The 25,117-nt window shown below is 43.0% G+C and overlaps 1 protein-coding gene across 1 annotated transcript in view; it reads left to right on the forward strand.

Annotated features, from left to right (window-relative positions):
- Positions 1-7,325: 7,325 nt before the first annotated feature.
- LOC309551987 (uncharacterized protein) overlaps positions 7,326-25,117 on the forward strand; it is a gene marked incomplete at both ends in the record, with an annotated part of 31,222 nt that continues 13,430 nt past the window's right edge. The window contains 6 exons of the mRNA XM_082252730.1: positions 7,326-7,475; positions 9,223-9,355; positions 18,059-18,201; positions 20,270-20,443; positions 22,756-22,867; positions 23,963-24,116. Coding sequence (XP_082108856.1) covers positions 7,326-7,475; positions 9,223-9,355; positions 18,059-18,201; positions 20,270-20,443; positions 22,756-22,867; positions 23,963-24,116 — 866 coding nt within the window. The remainder of the gene's footprint in view (positions 7,476-9,222; positions 9,356-18,058; positions 18,202-20,269; positions 20,444-22,755; positions 22,868-23,962; positions 24,117-25,117) is intronic.

Below are 25,117 nucleotides of genomic sequence, written 5' to 3' on the forward strand. Positions count from 1 at the left end.
ACAGCCTGCGGAGAAGCCATATCCAGCCCTTAACCCCTCAATCACGAGACAATCCACACAGGTGTTGAGGGTTAAACATGCAGAGCTTAAACTGTTTATTACATTCCAAGACAACAGTTTTACATACAGTTAGGGAAACTCCCCTTAGCCTTTCCACAGAAGGGGGGGAAGGGAACCAACCAATGAGAACTGAACATTTGTACATTTGAAACATGCAGTCTTAATACACACCCCCTGCGGAGAGATGTCTCCAACTCAGACCATTGTCTGCCATGAATCCACACACTTAGACACAGAAACAGGAGGGGGGGGGGATGGGTTGTAACATTACATTACATTAACTCAATGCCATGAGTCAGTTGTTCAGAGGATGAATAAAGGGAAAATAAAATGCAATGTCCCAAACTCATAAGAAAATGACACAAAGGGGTTTACAATCCAGGGACAGGGTGATCCGTCACCCATAGTGACGGCTAGTACCGTCACATCTCTTCCCCCCCCAAAGGTAGACTAATCCAGGTACTAGACCTCCAACTGGTCTGTGCCTGAATTAGTCGGGTAACAAATCCCAAAAAGAGTCAATATCTGTTTGCCTGGATAATTCGTCGGCGTTGCTTCCCAGGGCAGTAGTGGATGGTAAAGTCAAAAGGCTGCAGCGCCAAACTCCAGTAGCTTCTGGCTCATAGTCTGTCGGTAGGAGGCTTGCGCACAGTCCCCTCCAAAACACACAGTGACAGTGGGTTCTGTCACAAGCGTATTTTGATTGGTTTGCACAAAAGTTATTGCGTTTACTAAATACGGGAAAGATTTATGTCATTTTTATTGTTTTTTTTTTTAACTAGTAATTGCGGCGATCTGCGATTTTTTTTTGCGGGACTGCGACATTGCGGCGGACAGATCGGACCCCTAACTGACATTTTTGACACTTTTGGGGGTACCAGTGACATTACTGCAGTAATCAGTGCTATAAATATGCACTGTTACTGTAAAAATGACACTGGCAGGGAAGGGATTAACTTTATTAGTGATCTAGGGGTTAAGTGTGTCCCTAGGGGCGTGATTCTAACTGTAAAGGGGAGTGGCTTGTGATGTAATCACAGAGACATACAATCTTACATAGCAGAATTGTATAGTCTCTGCAGTTACACCAGGGAGAATGACAGGCGGCTGTGTTTACATCAGCCGCCTGCCTTTCTCCCTCTCCAGCGGGAGATCGCAAGTGACCGGCGGACTTCGGAGCCGCTGGTCACACGCGCGGGGATGACCGTGAATGTGCAGGGGCGGGAGCGCGCCTCCGGGGGCGTGCGCTCGCCCCCTACAGGCTCCTGGGTGAGCGACGTTGTACTACATCGCTTTCCCCAGGAGGGGCTGACTGCCGCAGTAAATGTACTGTGGGCGGTCAGCAAGTGATTAACCTAGGTACTCATTTAACCCCTTGATCACTTACAGTGTTAACCCCTTTCCTGCCAGTGTCATTAGTACAGTAACTGTGCATATTTTTAGCACTGATTACTGTAGTAATGTCACTGACCCCCCCAAAAGTGTCAAAAATGTCAGTTAGGGCTCCGATCTGTCCGCCGCAATATCGCAGCCCCGCTAAAAATCACTGATCATCGCCATTACTAGTAAAAAAAAAACAAAAAAATAAAAATGACATAAATCTTTCCCGTAGTTTGTAGACGCGATAACTTTTGCGTAAACCAATTAAAATACGATTATTCCAATTTTTTGTTTACCAAAAATATGTAGCAGAATAAAAATTGGCCTAAAATGTTAAAAAATTTAGATTTTTACATTTTTTTATTGGGGGGAATGTTATCTTGCAGAAAGTGAAAAATATTGTTTTTTTTTTCAGAATTGTTCTTTTTTGTTTATAGCGCAAAAAATAAAAATCGCACAGGTGATCAAATACCACCAAAAGAAAGCTCTATTTGTGGGAAAAAAAGGACATCAATTTTATATAGGTACAGCGTCGCACGACCACGCAATTGTTCGTTAAAGGAACGCAGTGCCGAATCGCAAAAAATGGCCTGGTCATTAGGGGGGGAAAATCTTCCGGTCCAGAAGTGGGTGATGAAGAAAAGTGTTCTGTGATTGGAGGGGGGGGGGGGTAATCTCATGATCTCCACCTCATCCAATCAGGGAATGCCTAGTATTCATTGATAAAAATGTGTTCTCAGAATGGTTCCTATGCCAAGTGATGGCCTTTCTGTACTCACTATGCAGCAGGGCAGTTGCTCAGCATAGGACCTATAAGGTGGCGGCTGCTAAGGCCTCATTCAAACAGTTGCTGGCACCTATACTGCGCGCATTAGGCGTTTGTTTTCATGCCTGCATGCGCCTCGAGCCACATGCAGCTGTCCTATAGAAGTGGATGCAGGCGCAGGGGCCCCATGGACACAGATGCATGGTAAAATCAGGCGTGCAGGAAGCGGATGCACAGGGCAGCGCACACAGAGGGCAGCGCCCATGCTCTTGCACGCTTGTCAAACACCTTCTGCACACAGCACTGATGCCAGTCAGATCTGAATGAGACCAGATTCAAAGGGGTTTTATTATTAAAGACAAAAAGGCTCTTCACTTTGCAAGAAACGTTGCCCGGGTCGTGCACTTGGTGAATGCGGTGAGGTTTCACTTTACAAAGAAAACCCAATGAGAAATGTCATCAATTAACAAGGATCACCTGACCTACCTAGACAATCAGGTGTGCATGTTATATACCACCTGACCTGCAGTGGGTGTGGCTTAAGACAAATCCATCTGTTGTGTTTTTATGCTGGAAAAGCACATGTGTGCTATACCAAAGTGGTTCCTGTTGATCAGTAGAACTGTGATCCAAAGAGCTTACAATCAACAAAAGCGGTAAGGCCCAGAATAATCTTTGTATAATGTGGTATGAAATTATATGTGTATTAGAGATAGATTGAGATTGAATCTGGAGTCTTTTTTTTACCCACTTCAGCTTTACCTACGCCCCAACCCCCCCCCCCCCCCCTCCTGATCAAGCCATTTTTTTTTTTTTTTTGCGATATGGCACTGCATTGTGTTAACTGACAATTGTGCAGTCGTGCGATGCTGTACACAAAATGTATGTCCTTTTTTTTTTATTCTTCCACAAATAGAGCTTTCTTTTGGTGGTATTTAATCTCCTCCTGTGGTTTATTTTATTGCACTATAAACCAAAAAGGACCGACAATTGAAAAAAAAAATTATTTATTATTATTATTATTATTATTATATATGTGTGTATGTATATTCTGCTCTAAAACCTATCCAATAAAAAATGTAAAACCAATTTCTTCATCAGGTTAGGCCAATATATATTGTGATGTGATATATTTGGTAAAATAAAATCCTCAACAGGCCTATATTGATTGGTTTGCGCAAAAGTTTTAGCGTCTCCAAACTGGGATGTTTTTATGGAATTTTAATTTATTTTTTACCAGTAATGGTGGTGATCAGCGACTTATTGCATTACTGTGACATTGCGGTGTACAAATTGAACACTTAGCGACACTTTTTGATTCTTTTTTGGGGACCAGTGACCCCATTAGGGCTCTTTCACACGGGATCTGTGCTGCTCACCGGGGATCGATCCGCTGAGCCCGCGGATGACCGCTCCGTCTCCGCTTGCAGTGCGGAGAGGGAGGTGTCACAGCCCCCGCTGCTCTCTATGGGGGATCGGATGAGAGCGGACCGCCTGTCCGCTCTCATCCGATCCCTGAACGGATGGAAAAATAGGGTTTCCATCCGTCCAGATTTCACGGACAGGATCGGATACGGATGGCAGCGGGTGTCAGCGGAGGTGTCTCCGCTGACATCCGCTGCCCCATAGAGCTGCATGGAGGATCTGATCAGATCCGCCTAAAAAACTGACAGGCGGATCTGATCAGATCGCCCGTGTGAAAGAGCCCTTACAGTGATCAGTGCTAAAAAATATGCACTGTTACTGTTCTACGATACTGGCGGGGAAGGGGTTAACATTAGTGGTGATCAAAGGGTTAAATGTGTCCCTATGGGGTGCTTGCTAACTGTTTTAGGGTGCTTTGACTGGGGGAAGACAGAGCTTAGCAGAAACACAAGATCTCTGTCTTCCCTACTAACAGAACAGTGACCTGCTTGGTTTACATTTTGGGAACGATCGGCGGGTTCCAGCAGATATCCGGTCTGGCGGGCCCGCAGATTGGCTCCTGCTATGTCCAAGACGTTAATATAAAGTGACTTAAAGTGTAACCAAGGGCAAAAGCCCTCCTTTTTTTACTTTTTTCAATAGGTTTGAAAACAGTGGAGAGGGGTTAGATTTGATGGGTTTTTATTACTGTCTGAGTCCCTGTTATGGAGATTCACGTTCTTTCTTTGTCCTGCTTACCATCATCACTAAAAGTGAAGAAAATTCCCAAATTGTGGGTTGACACCAGAACAGGAATAGAGGGGAAATCTTCCAATGGGGACACTAGTTCTGGTGACAACTAGGGTCTCACCTTGGATGGATTTTCTACCACATCCTGTTTTGGCTATGGGATAGGAAGTGAAGGGGAAAAATGGGGCACAGATGGTCAAAAAAAAAAAAAATGACAAGCATTATCTGTGCTGGGTGGGTGCAGCCTTTCTAGCCCTGAAGAACTCTTTAAACATGTTTCATGTCTCAGGAAACCCTGAAAAGTATATTTGTATATATTGTGGCCTTAGGTGTGGCCCCTGTATCAAGAGAGTTGTCCCATCACTTTGCTTCACAATTGGTGGCTTCATGGCAGATTGACATTTCACACCTTTAAATGTCCTTTTTAGTAGCTCAGATTCAAAGTAAGGTGAAGCAAAGATATTCTACCATGATTTAAGTATTCTGACTGACCTACTAAAAGTCGCCTGTCTGCTATACTCTTACTTCTGGAGTAATACAACACACCTTCACTCCACCATGCTAGGAAATATGCTGCATACTCCAGCTGACCACTAGGTGGAGACAGAGTAGTATGAGGTGGTGTTTGGATGTATAAACTGTGTGCTTATGAAAATATAAGCATTGTCTGTGTTTACTATATAGTGTCCTTGGGATGATAACCTATTTGTTTATATATTACTTGTATACTCTATGGATTTGAATATTTTATTGTACTGTGTAATTGTATTTATAGTCTTCTTCAGAACACAGAACTGTGGCACTTAAAGGATGCTAGGACACTCGGGAGCTGGGTTACTGTAATAAGATATTGCAGGGGTAATAGGACACTCAGGAGCTGGGTTACTGTAATAAGATATTACAGAGGTAATAGGACACTCAGGAGCTGGGTTACTGTAATAAGATAATACAGGGGGTAATAGGACACTCAGGAGCTGGGTTACTGTAATAAGATATTACAGGGGGTAATAGGACACTCGGGAGCTGGGTTACTGTAATAAGATATTACAGGGGTAATAGGACACTCAGGAGCCGGGTTACTGTAATAAGATATTACAGGGGTAATAGGACACTCAGGAGCCGGGTTACTGTAATAAGATCTATTACAGGGGTAATAGGACACTCAGGAGCTGGGTTACTGTAATAAGATATTATAGGGGTAATAGGACACTCAGGAGCTGGGTTACTGTAATAAGATATTATAGGGGTAATAGGACACTCAGGAGCTGGGTTAGTGTAATAAGATATTACATGGGTAATAGGACACTCAGGAGCCGGGTTACTGTAATAAGATATTACGGGGGTAATAAGACACTCAGGAGCTGGGTTACTGTAATAAGAAATTACAGGGGTAATAGGACACTCAGGAGCCGGGTTACTGTAATAAGATATTACAGGGTAATAAGACACTCAGGAGCTGGGTTACTGTAATAAGATATTGCAGGGGTAATAAGACACTCAGGAGCTGGGTTACTGTAATAAGATATTAGAGGGGTAATAGGACACTCAGGAGCTGGGTTAGTATAATAAATTACAGGGGTAATAGGACACTCAGGAGTCGGGTTACTGTAATAAGATATTACAGGGGTAATAAGACACTCAGGAGCTGGGTTACTGTAATAAGATATTAGAGGGGTAATAGGACACTCAGGAGCTGGGTTAGTATAATAAATTACAGGGGTAATAGGGCACTCAGGAGCTGGGTTAGTGTAATAAGATATTACAGGGGTAATAGGACACGCAGGAGCCGGGTTATTGTAATAAGATATTACAGGGGTAATAGGACACTCAGGAGCCGGGTTATTGTAATAAGATATTACAGGGGTAATAAGACACTCAGGAGCTGGGATACTGTAATAAGATATTACAGGGGTAATAAGACACTCAGGAGCCGGGTTACTGTAATAAGATATTACAGGGGTAATAGGACACTCAGGAGCCGGGTTACTGTAATAAGATATATTATAGGGGTAATAGGACACTCAGGAGCTGGGTTAGTGTAATAAGATATTATAGGGGTAATAGGACACTCAGGAGCTGGGTTAATGTAATAAGATATTACATGGGTAATAGGACACTCAGGAGCCGGGTTACTGTAATAAGATATTACAGGGGTAATAAGACACTCAGGAGCTGGGTTACTGTAATAAGATATTAGAGGGGTAATAGGACACTCAGGAGCTGGGTTAGTATAATAAATTACAGGGGTAATAGGGCACTCAGGAGCTGGGTTACTGTAATAAGATATTACAGGGGTAATAAGACACTCAGGAGCTGGGTTACTGTAATAAGAAATTACAGGGGTAATAGGACACTCAGGAGCCGGGTTACTGTAATAAGATATTACAGGGTAATAAGACACTCAGGAGCTGGGATACTGTAATAAGATATTACAGGGGTAATAGGACACTCAGGAGCTGGGATACTGTAATAAGATATTACAGGGGTAATAGGACACTCAGGAGCCGGGTTATTGTAATAAGATATTACAGGGGTAATAGGACACTCAGGAGCCGGGTTATTGTAATAAGATATTACAGGGGTAATAGGACACTCAGGAGCAGGGTTACTGTAATAAGATATTACAGGGGTAATAGGACACTCAGGAGCTGGATTACTGTAATAAGATATTACAGGGGTAATAGGACACTCAGGAGCTGGGTTACTGTAATAAGATATTACAGGGGTAATAAGACACTCAGGAGCTGGATTACTGTAATAAGATATTACAGGGGTAATAGGACACTCAGGAGCTGGATTACTGTAATAAGATATTACAGGGGTAATAGGACACTCAGGAGCCGGGTTACTGTAATAAGATATTACAGATGTTTTGTGATGAGTGTTCCTGTCCTGAGATGAATTAAACGCATGTACTGATATAGTACTATGATGTAGTTTTTGCCCTTAGGGGTGTGGGATCGCTATGTTTCGCTCATCCGGGACAGCGGACAGAAATATCCGTGATGTTGTGTCTGAGAATACAGAGTTGAAGAAGTTCCATGAACAGATGAAGAGGGAAGTGCGGAGCATTCTCAGCAGACATGAGGGGATCCTGGGCAGAGGGGTCCTGGAGGTAATATTTCACACTCCTTTCTACCTGCTTACCATGCTTGTATAATCCTGCTTCTACAAACCCCTCCATTTGTCTGGGAGGGACATGTGCAGGTCTCAAACTCATTCTAGATATGAGTCACTATATGACCTTCCCCAGCCTCAGGCACTGGTACATGTAGCCTGCATTGTTCAGTATCTGCATTATCTGAGATGCAATACTCTATGGCAACACTGTAGTATCTTGTGCTACTACATTAAGGGGTTTATGTAGAGAAAAAAAAATGGTCTGTCCATCGAAACTGCATGTAAATTTGTTCTGTGCGGATAGGCAAAGTTTAAATGTTCTCTGGTTATATTCTCTTGACGATTTAGAATGTGTGAATATGGAAAATACCACAATATGACCACTAGATGGAGCAGAGATGCAGATACTTCTTGCTATGGTATTCAGTGCCATCTAGTGGTCATAATGCAGCATTTTCACCTTTCCACATTCTCGATCTGTAGAGACTGTAGCCTGAGCACAATGGATTTTGCCCCATACGCAGAGAACAAATATTTCAGGCAGTTTTGATGAATGGTCTGCTATGCAAATGTTTCTTTTATAAATAAACCCTTAAATTTTGGGCTTTATTAGACTTCAGCAGTCTAACCAAGATTTAACAGTCGCCCTCATTTCAGTGTCCATTTAAGATCCAAAAATGTGCACCCCCCCCCCCCAATTCCCTGAGTGTCGGTTCACTTATCTGCGATGACAGACATCGCATGTGATTCGCAGCGCACTGCCTTGCAAATCACATGGGATGTCTGCGATGCAAATTCAGCCATACAAATTGTATAATTGAATTCACATCGCATTCGGACACCGTATGCACAGGACGCTTTTTTTGCGTCCGCACCAGAATCCGATCGCATGGGTGCTCACACCTATGCGATCCGATTCATGTCCAAACTGACAGTTCGCACTGCGATATGCAAACTGATCTGGGGGTGGTGTTAACTTTGTATTGACACCCCCAGCGATTCGCATGTGGCAGTGTGAACTGCCTGTGATTTGAATGCGATGTGGGAACCCGCAGTGGATTCACAGGGTACCCGCATCGCATATGTGTGAACCGGGACTCAAAGCATTCATTTACAGAGTGGCCTCATTTACCGCACAACATTTTTACTGCATATTACTACAACTTAAGATGCGAACTGCAATATGTGGTTTGTGTTATATGCCACCCCAGAGCTCCTTGCCAGTACACCTCAACACAATGATGGTGGTTGCTATAGATTGTGGTATAAGAAATTTTTTTTTGGGGGTTGTGGAAAGATTGAGGCCTTGTTCACACAGGGTGTACTACAGCGTGCAACCGCATGAGGGACGTGGCCACCTCCATAGAGATGCACAGGTGTCCTAGGCATCCCTGTACAGGCAGTCCAATTCATGTCAATTGGGATGCAGCAACTGCATGGACAGACGCTGCTTCCAATTTTGAAATCCTTATGGGTGCAGGTCCTGAACTCACACGGTCTGTGCCTATATAGATATTTGATTGGGATCAATGGCTGGATACTCAACGCGACTTCCTGCACAGGAGTGCACTGAACACCCCCCCCCCACGGATGTGAAAAAGGTCTAACTTGGGTTAAGGTGAATGTGTAGGTTGGATCGAATATATACAGGGCCTTATCACTACATCAAAAGTGACCACTACTGTTTGCCCTGACCTGTGATTGTGTACTGTGTATCCTTTTGAAACTTTGATTTTACCCAGGATTCCTCGGGGTTGAACAAGCGTGGTGGTGGACGTGCAAGACCTACCCGGGTGGCAGATGCTGGGTTTACAGGCAGCCTGAAGAAGCAATGGAACATCCTCAAGCAGCTTGTAGAGGTTCTAGAATCTCGCGGTGAGTCATTTTGTCCATTCTAAAGCAAATCAATTCCTGTGATTACGCTGTGATGGAAAATGCTTTCTTATAACTCCTGTGGCATATGTTAGTAGTTTGGGGCAGTGACGCTGAATGTATACATGGGGGGCAAGGCCGGGACATAGGGGTGGCTGCCCTGGGGGTATCGTGTATTGTAGGGATTGTGGGTGTTACAAGTTCCTTCTAATAGAAGGCCGACAGGAGTAGTGACAGCAGCATCATGACTAAGGCACCACAGATGTAATCCTCACCCTCCTAATAATAACCGATGACCAACCCCACTACTTTTACCCCAACTACCTGCAAAAAATACCACGACACAATTTAAGAGTAAAATTGGTTGTAGCGGCCATTTATTAAACCAATAACAAAATATAAAAAAACATTCTTTAAAACGGGAACCAAAATAATACAATAACAAGAAACGTAAGGTTGTTGATCTTTGGAGGCACCAAGTATCAATTATCCACTTTGTATCTGTGTAACAACCTACACGGTCCTCAGCCGCACCACACCGGCTTGGGGACGACCTCAACATTCTGCAGATACCTACCAGTTAACCCACCATTAGTTTGCATTCCACAGGTGACTCCATACCTTAGATGGGACCCTAAATTGATAAGCACAGCAGGTTTTTTAAAACTTCTCCAAAGATCCCAAACGCTGGTCATGAAGACCATATACATATGAACAGATCCAGTGCAGGGGCGGGTGGTAATGTCCACACCCCCCCCCCCCCCCCGCTTCACCAGATGCTCGAAACTGTCCAAAACCTCTTGGAAAGACCCCCCTCCCTGCTGAAAACCACCAATAATTGGGTAAGTGACCAAACAATACCTAGTTAACCCTATCTCTCCCTGATTACCCAGCCTCCCAGTCATGCTAGCCCTACGATACATGCATGCATACATTTTTTTTTTTTTGCTTTGAGAGAGAGCCAGGAGGTGGTGCGGGCTGTGCTCCCCCCCCCCCCCCTCCTCCTCATAAGCTTGCACATAATGAAGGGGGGCGCATTTTGGCATCTTTGCCCTGGGCACTGGGTGAGTTTGTTCCAGCACGTGGGGGGTGGAGGGTGTTATTTACTAAGACCGGGTTAACAGGGTGAAGTTGGACCCCAGCGTGACTTTGGCACGACTTGCATGCGGCTTCTTTAACAGAAGTCAATGCAAGTCTGACCAAAAGTACTGCAGGAACCTTTTTTGAAGTCTGAGTGACTCGCACTGATTAGACCGGTTCCATTACACTGAATGGGGTTTGACTTTTGATGCGACAAGTGCTCCAAAGTCAGAGCGATTGTCGCATCCTTGTTAACCAGGCCTTTGGGCCAAGTGATGAGTGCAAAATCTGCTGCAGCACTGCATAGAAACAATCGGCTTCCGGGTTTTATTATCAAAGCTTAAAGGAGAAGTATAACCAAAGCTCGTTTGGCTGTACATCTTCTATGGATCACATGAGTGCAATTAGTTTTGCACTCCTGCGACCTGTTTTCAGCAGCGAGCTGGCTGAAGTCCGCTATCTGCTGACGTCACAGATGTCGGTTCAGGCACCACGTCATTGTGATAATGGAATCTGGATCCAACACCCGGCTCAGCCTCTCAGCGAGCCGCTGAGCGCCTGAGCCGGCTGCTTCTCGCCCCTCCACAGCCCAGCACTCCAATGAGCGAGGAGGAGGCAGAGCAGAGAGCTGTGACTGACAGTCAGCGGCTCTCTGCTCGGAGCTGTCGGAACCGAGCGATCGGCGGTGTTCAATCTCTTGGTTCTCAGTGTAGAGTCCCTGGGGGAAAGATGCAGCATCGGACTGACGCTGCATCCACCTAGGGAAGTATAAATCTAAAAAAAAAAAAAAAAAAAAGCCTAAATCTATACTTTTATTTGAACAAGCTGAAGTTGAAAGCGGATTGGCTACCATGCAGAGCTGCACACATTTTTCGTGGTCCAGTTTTAGTAACGCTACCCCACTGAGTCATTGCCACAAATGTAATGTACAGCTTAGGAATTGGGGAATGGCTGCTTCAGTCAGAGCCTAATGACACAGGTGTATTGTCACTCATACTCTGCAGCCATGTAGCATAACATAGCTGGATGGATCACATGAGTGTGCGCATTCCTTTGTGTATGTAAGAACTGTTACAGCTGCCACAATACTGTATGTTCAATAAGCTGAATTTTTTTATAATATGGTGAGGAGATTGAACATTTGTCAGAATCCTATATTTTTGCTGTGACTGTTAGGTTAATTTTCCCTTTAACTTCCTTTCTAAAGCTGGGTATGGCAGTGGTGGTGGTTGTTCCATCCACAAAGTATTGTCCCAGGCTGGGACATTGTATTCTGACAGTGGGACTCTCTGCTATCAGAATACACTGATCAGCGGCTGCAGTCACTGATCATTGAAAGTTTTCCAGCGTATCTGTTCAGCACATGTCCAACTTGGAAGGCCACACACAGATCTAAATTCGTCTAATCCCTACTGAACCATCCAAATTTTGATCCATCTGTACCCAACCTTAAAGTGATATAAAAGTCTTGTTTTTGTTAAAATAAAAAAACTGTTATACTCGCCTGTATAACAGATCTCTTCTCGGGTCCCTTGCCGGTGCTTCTAGCCTCTCCCTCCTGTCGAGTGCCCCCACAGCAAGCGGCATGCTATAAGGGCACCCGAGCTGAGCTACAGCTCCATGTATCTATTCAGAAAGAGAGCCATGGCCCGGCCCCTTCTCCTCATTGTCTTTGACAGCAGCGGGAGCCAATGGCGCTTCGCTGCGGTCTCCGCCAATGAGGAGGGAGAGTCCCGGACAGCCGAGTCTCTGGTGCAACATCTCTAGATCAAGATAAGCTCAGGTAAGTATTAGGAGGGGCTGGGGAGGCTGCTGCACACAGGTTTTTTTTTTTTTTTTTTTTTATCCTAATGCATAGAATGTATTAAGATAAAAAAAAAAAAAAAACCCTTCTGCCTTTACAACCACTTTAAGGCCCTATTCACACTTGTGTGACCTGAAAGTCACGAAACTTTGACGCGAGTTAAAACAATTCCTGTGTAATCTTGAGGTCTATGGACCTCAAGTTGCATCAAAGTCAGACCAAAGTAGTGCAGGGACTCGGAGTCACACAGAGATGAACGGTACTTCTTGGAAATCATGAAATACAACTTGTCATGCGACTTTACAGTCCCAAATAACACAAGTATGAATTGGGCCCTAAGAGGCCATGGTCACAGTGACCGGAAATAGGGAAGTATAGGGAGTCTTAAAAATAGGGGCACAGACGGCTTTAAATACATGACAAGGTTTTTCATTCCTTTGCATCCTAACCAAAACTTAAAAACAAATGGATAAAGGGTTTGCATGAAGGTTAAAAAAAAAAAAAAAAGAAAAGCCAAAAAAAAAAAACCTTTTGCACGGAGTAGATCAGTATTTAAAAATAAAAATAAAAATCCTTTAGGCTACATTCACACCTGAGCGTAGCGTTTTTCGCGCGTTTTTTACCGCGATTTTACCGCGATTTTTGCGGCGTTTTTTACCGCGATTTTACCGCGATTTTTACCGCGATTTTTGTGCAGGCGTTTTTAGATTGAATAGAGATCAATGGAAAACGCCTGTAATCTGCCCAAAAAGAAGCTCATGTACTTTTTTGAGCGTTGGGCGTTTTGTATACAGCTTCAAAACGCTCAGATGTGAACAGGGGCCATTGAAATGAATAGGATTTGTCTTGTTGGGCGTTTTGAGAGCTGATCCTAGAGCAGAAAAACGCCCCAAAAACGCCCCAAAACGCCTAGATGTGAACGGAGCCTTAACCTCCCTGGCGGTATTCTTGAGTGTGGCTCAGTGTTAATATACAGTGCCAGAAGCGGTAACCCCGAGCCACACTCTGGAATACCCCACAATCGCACTCCCCTTCCACTGCGATCCTCCGCCGTCCTCCAGCCATCCTCCCGCTGTCCTCGCTGTGTGATCCGGCCGATACCGGCACCTGTCTTCCGGTTCCCTTCCCTGTGAGCGCCACGACAAAATAAAACCACCTGATACAGTGTAATCTGTTAGGATTACAATTTTATATCAAGCCTTTTCACCCCAGCTTTTCACCTAGTGACTCTTCCAGAGCCCTGCTTGTACGTTTTACGGTACTTTTGTGCCTGGAAAATTGAGAACGTCCATGGTGTCCAAAAAGCGTTCTTTTAGCTCAAAAGGGCTTTTAGACGAACTGGAAAACAGCGACTGTGAATCGGAATTATATGAAGAACTGAGCGATGGTGATTCGTGGGAAAATTCGTCATCAGGTACTGAAAGTGACAACAGCGGCAACTCTGCGATTTGAGCTCAGTGATGCACAGACTTGGTGCTCTACTTACTGTGGTATGGATGAGACGGCGCTCCCAAAGATTCACATTTACTGGAGCACCTGGTATGAAAGTTGACGTTGACCATGACAACCCCTTGGCATACCTACAATTTAGTTCTGTCCAATGAGGTTATTAAAAAAAAAAAAAGTTACCAAGACAAACTGGTACAAAGTGCAACAATTGGCAATGCATGAAATTTGCAAGATGCAGAAAGTGGGAACCAGTGACCAAAGATGACATTTGGAAATTTCTGGGCCTAATAATTCTTCAGGGAGTGGTGGGGAAACCCCTGCATAAGTGGAATTGGACAACCAGTACGTTACTTGCCACTCCATTCTTTGGCACGGTCATGTCCGAATAGCGTTTTGTTTCCCCCCCCCCCCCCCCCCTCCATAATGAAATATCTCCACTTCTAAAACAATGAAGAATTTGATGAATCTACTCATCCTGCACCAAAACTAGAATATTTGGGAAGTATATCAAATGATTCTACAGAATTTCCGTACGGAGCTATGTGCCAGAAAGATACGTCAGCATAGATGAATGTCTGATGGCCAACAAGGGAAGGCTCAGATGGGAGCAATACATTGCATAAAAGAGAGCACGATTTGGCGTAATATCCTACATGTTATGTGAATCGTCAACTGGCTACAATTGAAATTCAGTGATATACACTGGAAAAGGAATAAAATGCTATCAAAAATACAGCAATTATGGAATGGCAACATCTTCTGTTCTTTCACTAAGTGAGCCATTGCTAAATGGGGGCTATTGTGTAACAACGGACAACTTGTATACATCTCCTGAACTTTGAGGTTCCACTGCAAAACAAAACCGATGCCTATGGAACTGTAAGGGCTAACCGGCGCGATATGCCGTCAATGTTTGGCAAAAAGAAGCTCAAGACAGCAGAAATGGTTGAGTGGCAGGCAAAATGATGGCACTACGATGATGGGACAAAAAAGATGTGTGCCCAATGAGTATAATGCATTACTGTACACTGTTATGGTACTCCACTGTTATAAACTCCACTGTTATGGTACGCATGAAAAGTGGGGAAAGAAGTCATGAAGCCATAAGTAGTGATAGACTACAAACAACACCATGGGAGGTGTCGAAAGAGCCGACCAAGCAATGACATTCTACCCAGCAATGAGGAAACGGCAAAAGAAGTACTATATAAGATCTTCAGACATCTTCTTGAGCAATGCTTGTGGAATGCCTAGTGTCTAAGAGTGACAAGCCTGTGATTCATTCGGACTTCATTTTGGAAAGTTGCCGAACATATTTTTCTGAATCCCCAATTGCCATCAATGGCTGTAAATGGATCTGGACATCGTACTGTTGGCGTTGTCAACCCGGAAAGCATGACTGGTTGTCACTTCATGGACTACATCCCACCAACCCGAGAAGTCAGCACCTACAAGAGTGTGTGTGTGGAAGGAAAATGAGAAGGGAAACCATTCTATTATTCCGATTGGGACGTCGGACTTTGTGCAGTCTCAGGTTTCAAAATCTTTCATACCCAAGATGTTTACTAAACCTTTATTACAGTGACTAGTAATATCACACCCCTTGTTTGTACACATTTTAGTGTTCTTGCTTTGGTTTTATATTGAATAAAATGTTATTATTCTATTTATGATTTTGTGTTTCAAACTTTATTTTACCCAGGATGTCTACGGTTTGGACAGATTTAAGCGAGTTATTCCTAAGAATTACAGGCCTGAAATATAAAACCAATTTCCATGCAAAACAATGTATCGCTTTGAGATAAAAAAAATTCAGACATGATCGGACCGCCAAGGAGGTTAAAGTGGCGTTGCCTGAATCTGAGCACCACAAACGCTATGTTTATTCATCTATAGCATTCAAAGCAAGCTCGCCCATGTATCTCAATGCATTATTTTGTGTAGAAATCACTTTGAAAAACACCCTCTAGTATTTCTAGCTGTGGCCACCTTGAGTAAAGGCAGAGGATATGTGTAGCATTTACTTCCTGTAATCCATTTGCCCTTCGCTCAGGCAGGAGGGAGTGCTTATCTGAGACTGCCTCCCTTCCCTTCTTCCAGAGAAAAGAAAAGAAAATGCCCATGCAGACTCCTGGGATGCATGACATCTTGGCCTAGGCCAGAAATCGGGAAGCAATTGAAGAAATGTAACAAAAATAAAAAATTCAAAACCAGGAAATCTAAAAATTACCTTCCTATCTATTTACTTATGGTAGCAGCATAAGGATTAAAAATCGGTAATGTTGATGGTTCCACTTTAACCACTTCCAGACCGCCTGCTGCAGTCTTATGGCGCTACTTTGACGTTAAATACCAGTGTTATGGCAGCAGATAGCTTAGTATTTTCTTACAGGGCAGGCAGTCCTCTTTACATAAGTGGTCCCAGTGGCAGATCACTTTTATGGATGGCGGGAGAGGTGCCGCCCTTCCACTGCTTCCTGGTCGTTTTCCCCATTACCGGAGCTGTTGGTAGTGGGGAAAATTATCTGGTCCAATTGTAGTCCTAGGCAGGAAGTCGAGTGAGGGCAAGCTGGCCTCACTCGACTCTATTGCCTTGGAAGACTGGAGTGTTATACGCCGCTTCCTTCCAACGGCGCTAAAGATTTGAGATCTTTTTTGACCTCAGATTTCACATTTAAAGGACCTGTCCTGCTTGTTTCTATTATAAGGGGTGTTTACATTCCTTCTAATAGGAATAAAAGTGTTCCAACTTTTTTTTTTTTTTTTTTTTTTTTTTTTTGGGGACAGTGTAAAAATAACGGTAAAATAAATGAGGGGAAAAAAAATTAAAGTGCCCCTTGCCTCCGAGCTCACGCGTAGAAGAGAACGTATACGCAAGTCGTGCCCACGTATGTAAACGGTGTTCAAACCACATGTGAGGTATCGCCGCAATCCTCTAACTCTAAACTGGTAACCTGTAGAAATCTTTAGAGCGTCGCCTATGGAGATTTTTTAGTAATTCCATTGCCATTCCATGAGCGTGCGCAATTTTGAAACCTGACATGTTGGGTATCTAGTTACTCAGTGTAACATTTATCTTTCACATTATTGGGCTAACTTTAAAAATTTAAAAATTGGGCTAACTTTACTGTGTTCATATTTTTTCCAAAATTGCGTTTGTAAGACCGCTGTGCAAATACAGTGTGACATAAAGTATTGCAACGACCTCCATTTTATTCTCTAGCGTCTGTTAAAAAAGAAAAAAAATCATATGTAATGTTTGGGGGTTCTAAGTAATTTTCTAGCAAAAGATGCAGATTTTTTTTAAACTTGTAAACAGGTGTCAGAAATAGGCCTGGTCCTTAAGTGGCCAGCTTTACTTTTACAATTGTATGCAGGAATGACCTGTCAGTTGAAACCCTAAAGTTAAACACTGTGTAGGAGATGGCCGGGGCAATGTAAATGCAGGGGAGCTTTCATCCTAGATGCACCCCCAGCACCAAAAAAGGGTGCCTCCTGTTTTTTTGCCCTACGTACACACAATTGCGTTGGATAAAAAGCAACAACCAGAACGAAAAACCCTTAATTGTTTTCAGTGGGTTTTGTAAATGTTTCTGAGCTCTTTGCTTATTAATGGGCCGTAACAAACCCCCCCCCCCCCCGTTCGGTTTGCACCAGAGCTCCCGAACAGAGAAAGTTCAGACCTGAACAGCGCACCCCATTGAAATCTATAGGACCCAAACTGGAAAGATCAAAGTGCCCATTTCGAAGGGTTCTATGCAGGCAATTGGCCATAAAAAGGTATGGGGGTCTGGGTACTGCCCTGGGGGACATGGTATTAATGCAAAAAAGTTTTTAAAAAGAGTAGTGATTTTAATGATGCTTAAAGTGCAACAATAAAAATTAAAATTCCTTTAAAATATAGTGCCGGGGGGGTAGAGAAAGCATAAAAATTACATTTAAATCTTCGGCAATATAATACAATTGCCGGCAATCTAAAAATTTGGGGAAAAAAAGACACAAAACCCCGGTGTGGGTTAAGAGGGCTTTCAGATTCTGATAAGCCTCCTGCCTGCAGACCCCCACAGCCCAGGGTTGTGGGGATGAGGCCCTTGTGCCCATCAACATGGAGACCAGGTGCTTTGTGGTGGGGGGGCAGATCCTGGTATGGTTTGGGGGGTGGCTCGCTCCCCACTCCCCTTGCCTGGCCAGGCTGCATGCTCTGGAAAGGGTCTGGTATGAATTTGGGGGGGGGGGGGGGCATTTTTCTTCAAATTTGCTGAACAGGTGAAGTTTCAGGCTGGACCTTTGCTCATCCTAAACCATTCGCGCAACTCTACTTGCCAATTAAATGACTTTACAATATTTCTAATGGCACAGTTTTAACTCCGCAGCATCTCAGTCTGAGGTGAGTCACGTCATCAGCGTGACCGACCATGAGAAGGAACTGACGCGGCTTAAGGAGGAGGTGAAGGAGCTCAGGGAGGAGCTGGGGCAAAGCAAGGAACTGATCAGCCATCAGCAACAGCTACTACAGGTATAGAGGCAAAATGCATAGGTGATTGTAGGAGTTCTTCCAACTCCTGTAGAAAATGATGTATTCTTGCCTGTGGAGGCATAGAATTTTTCATTTCTCTTAAAATCTTCAATTTTATTAATGGACTCCCCTGTAAAATGCAGATAATCTATTTAGTCATATATGCAATTATTTTTTGTATTTTTGCATGTGGTTTTTGATGACTTTTTATTTTTTATTTTCTGCTTTTGGTGGTATGTTTAACCCCCTGGGCAGTTAGCTGCATTGTTTTCTATTGACTTTTTGATGGAATAATTGCTAGTTGGAGCTTATACATGCAACTATTTATTGTGGCGTTTTATGTTTAGTTATTTGCTATGACTAAAGTTGTTTAGGCTGGAATGCATCAACTTTCTACTTTAGATTGTATTGTACACTGAGGAGTCATTATTAACAAGATTTTAAGAGCAATAAGTGGCAATCCGGATCATTTACTTGAAGGATTTATGTGCAGCTGTTTTTTGTTGTGCACGCGTGAGCTCTTTGATGTTACTGCTGATTGAATGGGTAGCACCGGCTGATCTTTTTGCTACAATTCTAGAGTTCTCATTTAGTTGTTAGTCTCCCACAATTTAAAAAAAAAAAAAAAAAAAAATCATAAACCTTATTGTGCTCAGGGCATTAGGGCACTCCCCAAACCTACACCTAATACCCAATAAAATAAAAAAGATACTGCTTGTTTACAGCAATATAAAATGTGACGGCTTGTCCTGTTCATGCATTACACTTAAGCTGGCCATACTCTGAAAGAAATGCTTATTAAAAAAAAAAAAAAAAAAAAATCTTCATTTAAGGAACATTTGTTCAATTCTTAAATAATTAGGACAAGAAAATTTAAAAAAGCCAGATAGAAATTATTTTTTTCCTCTATGAATTTTTAACGGTGAATGTGATTTTTGTTCAGGAAATACTTTCTTTCTAAAATTGAATGTTAAATGCAAATAGAATTTTGGAGTAATTTCGAAGGACTTTTTTGTCAAGTCATCGAATAGACTAATGGGGATTTTCTGACTAATGTTCATTTGTAAATGTACTGCTGTATGGCCAGCTTACAGAGTAAACACCCACATTAAAGTGTGTGTGTGTGTGTGTGTGTGTGTGTGTGTGTGTGTGTGTGTGTGTGTGTGTGTGTGTGTGTGTGTGTGTGTGTGTGTGTGTGTGTGTGTGTGTGTGTGTGTGTGTGTGTGTGTGTGTGTGTGTGTGTGTGTGTGTGTGTGTGTGTGTGTGTGTGTGTGTGTGTGTGTGTGTGTGTGTGTGTGTGTGTGTGTGTGTGTGTGTGTGTGTGTGTGTGTGTGTGTGTGTGTGTGTGTGTGTGTGTGTGTGTGTGTGTGTGTGTGTGTGTGTGTGTGTGTGTGTGTGTGTGTGTGTGTGTGTGTGTGTGTGTGTGTGTGTGTGTGTGTGTGTGTGTGTGTGTGTGTGTGTGTGTGTGTGTGTGTGTGTGTGTGTGTGTGTGTGTGTGTGTGTGTGTGTGTGTGTGTGTGTGTGTGTGTGTGTGTGTGTGTGTGTGTGTGTGTGTGTGTGTGTGTGTGTGTGTGTGTGTGTGTGTGTGTGTGTGTGTGTGTGTGTGTGTGTGTGTGTGTGTGTGTGTGTGTGTGTGTGTGTGTGTGTGTGTGTGTGTGTGTTTTTGGGGAGCCTGAACAGGAGGAAGGGAAAAATTCACTGCAAAGGTTTTTATTGCTACCCTTGACCCCTATAGGGAAACTTACCCTTTCTTCTGTCTCTTTCATAGTTGTCAGCAGGACAAGAACTGAAAGTAAATGCTAAATGTAATAGTTATCACAGAGAGAGGAAGTTAGAGGAAATCTCCCAATGGGGGCTTCAGTTCACAAATATTAAATATGGGCGTCTCACTCTCTGCCTTGTCCCCAGGGAAACTTCCATGAATCATCTAACAAAGGTTCTAACCCTTGCACTAAACTAAAATGTTTTGAATTGAGCTCGACCTTATGTTGAAGTTACAGTAAACTCATTGGTATTTGCTAATGAAAAATAGTCCCCTGTTTAAGGATAAAATTGTTCTTTGTGGCAGGATCAAATGTTGCCTCCTCCCGGGGAAGGACAGCAGTCTCCGCTATGGGACGCTTACTTCTTAGAGGAGCAGTTGAGGCTGCAGGAAGAGCGGACGCTGTTCGAGGAGCAGAGACTGGCTTTCCAGGATGAGAGGGAGAAGTTCACAGAGGCGGCCATTCGTCTGGGCCGAGAGGTGACTCTTATTTCTATCATTTAACATGCCTTGCCTTTTGTAAGGATAACTTGGAAGTCAGAAACCAAGAAACTTAATTTTACCTAAGAGATGAATTGAATGACCTATCCATGTACACGGTAATCACAATTGGTGTTCCAACTGTTATCAAAGCTGGCTAACTTCCATAAAAACATACATGACATGTCATGATGCATCTCTGTGCCGTGGTGCCTCTTCCAAAGGGATCGGAAACAGTCTACAGTACAGTCAACTGCTCATATTGAGCTTTTAACCAGTAAAGTGATCACTAGAGCCATAGGTTTAGCAGTGCAGGACATGGCCTGCCTATAGCCATGTAGAAATCTTGCAGAAAGAGAGGAATAAGCACACCTTTTGGAAACGTATTTTGCAGTTGCTGGCAGAAATGCATCATTTTTAGGCCTTGGATTTGTTTTTTACACCTCACACGTGTGTGTGTGTGTGTGTGTGTGTGTGTGTGTGTGTTGTCACTTTTTATCATTCGCTAACCTTAACTCTTCAGTTGGCTTTGGTTAGCCTTTTGTATGTTTTAGGTGCCATGTCAGGCTGGCAAAATGTCCCCAAGGGCAGATTACTGATATGACAAGCCACTTATCCTAAAGAAGTCACTCCTTCACTGGCCCAGAATGCTGCAGGGAGGGAACGCCATGTTGGCCTGGCCAGCAATTGAGTTCCTCTAGGTTAAAAAGTAAGTTGCCTCATAAAGGACCAGTGACTGCAAGTTGTCATCAGCAATCGGATTGCTAATCAGAAATGGCCCAAACCCCTTCTGCCCAACCTGTGGCCCAAAGACCGAATGCGGTGCTTGGACCTCAGCAGTTTAGTGGAAACATTGTTTTGGGTATTTACATTGATTTCTACTAACCTCTAGTAACGTTCCCAGTTTGGTATTGCATCAAATCCCCAGCCAACAATGTATCCTGTCCACACTCTGACCCTCATTTCCTCGATTAGGTCTGCAGAACATTGTGTGGCCCTTGGTGTTGTCAGGGGCCACGTTTGAGGCCCCCTTTAGCTCATAAATTGTCAACCACTGACCTAAACCAATGCTTCTTTAGACAACATTGTGTAGCATAATGAAGGACATTTTTTTTTTTTATTTATTTATAATGACTTAAATAGCAAAATGCAGGGTAATGGCTTGATGTGAATAGATCCCTTTTTAAAACCAAAAGATTTTTTCTATCTATGCATTGTACAACACAACAGAATACATGACCGTGCATCCCAAGTCCATACGTATGAGGATTTCTCTCATTCAGCCCCTAATTTCCCAGGCTGAATGAGAGAAATTGACAGGCTTCATCCGTCCATGCTGAACAGCACGGATAGAGGAATTTCTGCTACCAGTTATTGTAGTCAGCATCTGCTGCTCCAGAGGCTGCTGAATACCTACGCATTGCCTACATCTGATTGGATGCACGTGCTGTTCGGTCAAAAATATTCCTTACCAGCTCCTTCAACAAAAGTCTATAAGCTGCTTTTTTATTAATCCAGTTTGGAGGAGACTGAGAAGGCACCCACAGCTTGAATTTTGGCTGATTCCGCAAGAATTGGCCAAAATTCAAATAGTGTATTAGACCTTTATATGCTGGAATCAAATGTGAACTTTGATGGGTTTTATCAATTCCCAGCATGCATTTGGGATGCACATTTCCGTACATTACTGCTGTGCACATCAGGCATGTTAATGCACCTTGACCCATCAAAAAAAGGGATAAAATGCACACAGATGCGAATTTGCTCCTTTAGGACAATGGTTAACTGGTGTACATCTATACATGCATTATTATGAATAGGTGTGAATGGGCTGCCACAATACATAGATAAGCTCTGATAAGGCCTGATCAGTGTCGCAGATCGCTCAGTGCATTCTGGGCATCAGAAAGAGTCAACTGATAGTAAACAGTGTCTAGGTTCAAAATGTTTGTCCCCTCTTTTCCCAGATCTAGAACAGATCACAAAGCATCTTGCGGACTCTACGTTTCCCCCCCCCCCCCCCCTTGCATGTGTTTGGTTATGCAGGCATGTAGGTGCAAATATCTCATTAAACACCACAAACTGCAGTGTATAGCTGTAAACCAGCCACATACGAAAGGATGGGGTTTATACAGAACATGTAAAAGTATAGACCCTTAAACTTCTATCCTTGTAAAGATTTTTGAAATAAAATGGGTCTATTTTGTTAACTGCAATGAAAAATACTTTCAGTAATAAGTGAACCAAACAACTGATTGTAGCTGTATAAACTCCTTATATATGTGGCTTATAATGTATACTCCGTTATACAGAGGCTCCAGTTTAAAGCGGATCAAGCACTTTTCATGAAGCAGCAATTTTTAAATATGACTCCAGGTGTTGCAACGCCCCCCTGGAAGAGGACCCCACCTTGGTCTGGTCTTAGTGAGTATTTCAATGTTCATGGATTTGTGGCAATACGGTTGTAACTACATTTGGTTTAAAGTGTACCCTGCTTTTCCTGGTATTGGCCATATTGTCACTTAAGCTGGATACACACTAGACAATTGTCTTTAGATTTTTTTTCCTTCTGACTTACCAAAACCATATGAGGTCAGACCTAAACACTTTCAATTAGTATGCAATCAAGCAGGCCCTTGCACTACATAGTTGAAGGTAAATCTACCAACAAAAGTTGTATATTGTGTATCCAGCTTTAGAATAGATGTAGGTCTATAAAGGTTCTCATTGATTTAGTAAATGTTTTAATCCACTTGCGCAAAAAAAAAAAAAACAAACTAGGTTGCTGCTGCTTTGAATGGTATATGATTCCATATACCACCAAGGAATTTGTTATAAAAGCTGCACTTACCCTTTTCTTGTAAAAAATCTTAAAGTATATGCAAAAAAACACATTTAATCTAAATCTTGCAGATTCACAAAATTGCTGCTGCAGCCCTGTAGCTCACTGGAGCCAGCGTGCATTCCTCTAGGTAGACGTGATGTTTTACTGAAAGTCACTGTCCTTACGCATTCCGTCACCATGACGTCCTCCATATCATTGATTCAGGTCATGGTATGGCAAGTGGTAGGTAGTCGTATTCAACTGGACTTGTTCTGCAATGTTGAAGTTTTCTTCCAAGCTGCTTTCTATTGCAAAAATGTGCATGTATGTATGCACTGATTGTAATGCATACATTGCAGCACAAGGCAAAGTGAGAACTTTATTACTTGCCATCCCTGCATCCCTCCACTTAGACGACATTCTCGCCTTGCTTCATGATGGCAAACAGCCATTTTTCAGAGTCACTCAGAGGTCTCTGGAGGACCGCAGCATTCTCCAGTCAAATGGTATGTTGGCACTCATTGATGGCCTAGATTATGGCAGAAACTGAAGGCTTGTATAAAGGTGATATATGAAATAATGCTTTAATGTTGTAAAATGTGTTTGGTTATGTGCTATTATAGTTCTGATATTCAGAAATGGTGTTCTGTTCTGTTCTGTGTATTGGTCCACTATATTAACTATTTGATTCTTAGGTGCATGCACTCCAACAAGGGCTGCCAGTAACTCCAAAAAGCAGTTCACCCCCAGCATGTCTTGTGGTATTAAGATGGGATTGACATCTGCTGACCCTATGACGCCAAGCACTGCTGAGCTATATAGGGTTTTGAGACTGGCTCCACCCAACAGGTAATAAGAATAATAATGTTTTGTATTATAACATATATTGGAACCAGTCGTTTACCCACAGGCATATTATGGCTGTAAGATTGTGTGCTGCATTGTCACATTACCTCAGAAAAGAGCTATGTCCAGCAAAATGATAGTGAGATTTTGTAGTGCTTCCATCCTAAGGATGACATCTGTCCCCATTTTCCAGGGACTGTCCCCATGTCCCTCTGAGTCAGGCATTCTTTACCTTGTTACCAGGATCCCACAGTTGACAATGCACAGTGCAAGAGTTGCCATCTCTGGAATCGCCCATCCATATTCCAAAATGGCCACGCAAGCACAAGCGGCTCAATTTTGGATTCTGGACGGATTATTGCGCACGGTTATTTCTGAGTGGGCAGTTGGTCTGGCATGGTTTACTGTGGACTATCAAGCTGCTAAGGACTGTTGCGCTAGTGCCTGCGGGTGGCTATGGAGAAAGACTTAGGATGCCTATATGAAGTATACATCTAAAGCCCATCAGAAAGAAGAGAGAAGGAATAGATACAAAGCCTTTCATGTAGGCCTTGAGCCATCTCCAAGCTAAAGGACAACGTAGAATCTTTAAACTTCTATGCAGCAGCTACACTTATTCGTTCACTAAATGTATTGGGTAGTAACTTTTTAATTGGTTATTACACTTGCACTTATAAATTTTTTTTTTATGTATTCTAGTAACACCACTTAGTATTTAGAGCAAAACAAACCTGCGTTCGGGTGGTGTGTAATGAAGGATAAATACTTTTATGTACGGTTTTGGTATGCACCGCTCAAGGTCTTGCTGCCCCTTCTGGACCAAGGGTATCCAAAGTACACTAAAAAACAAGGGCGCACTGACCTTGTGCATTACCACTAAAAAAGGTTTATTCGCATCCAAAGACAACACCGATTATACTCAAACGAGTGATGATAAAACACATAGAACCACAATGGAACCGGCCGTCTCCAAATTGTACCCCTGTACTGGACGACCTGATGGT

Source organism: Pelophylax lessonae (assembly GCF_965119305.1).
Source record: "Pelophylax lessonae genome assembly, chromosome: 4".
NCBI classification, from domain to species: domain Eukaryota; kingdom Metazoa; phylum Chordata; class Amphibia; order Anura; family Ranidae; genus Pelophylax; species Pelophylax lessonae.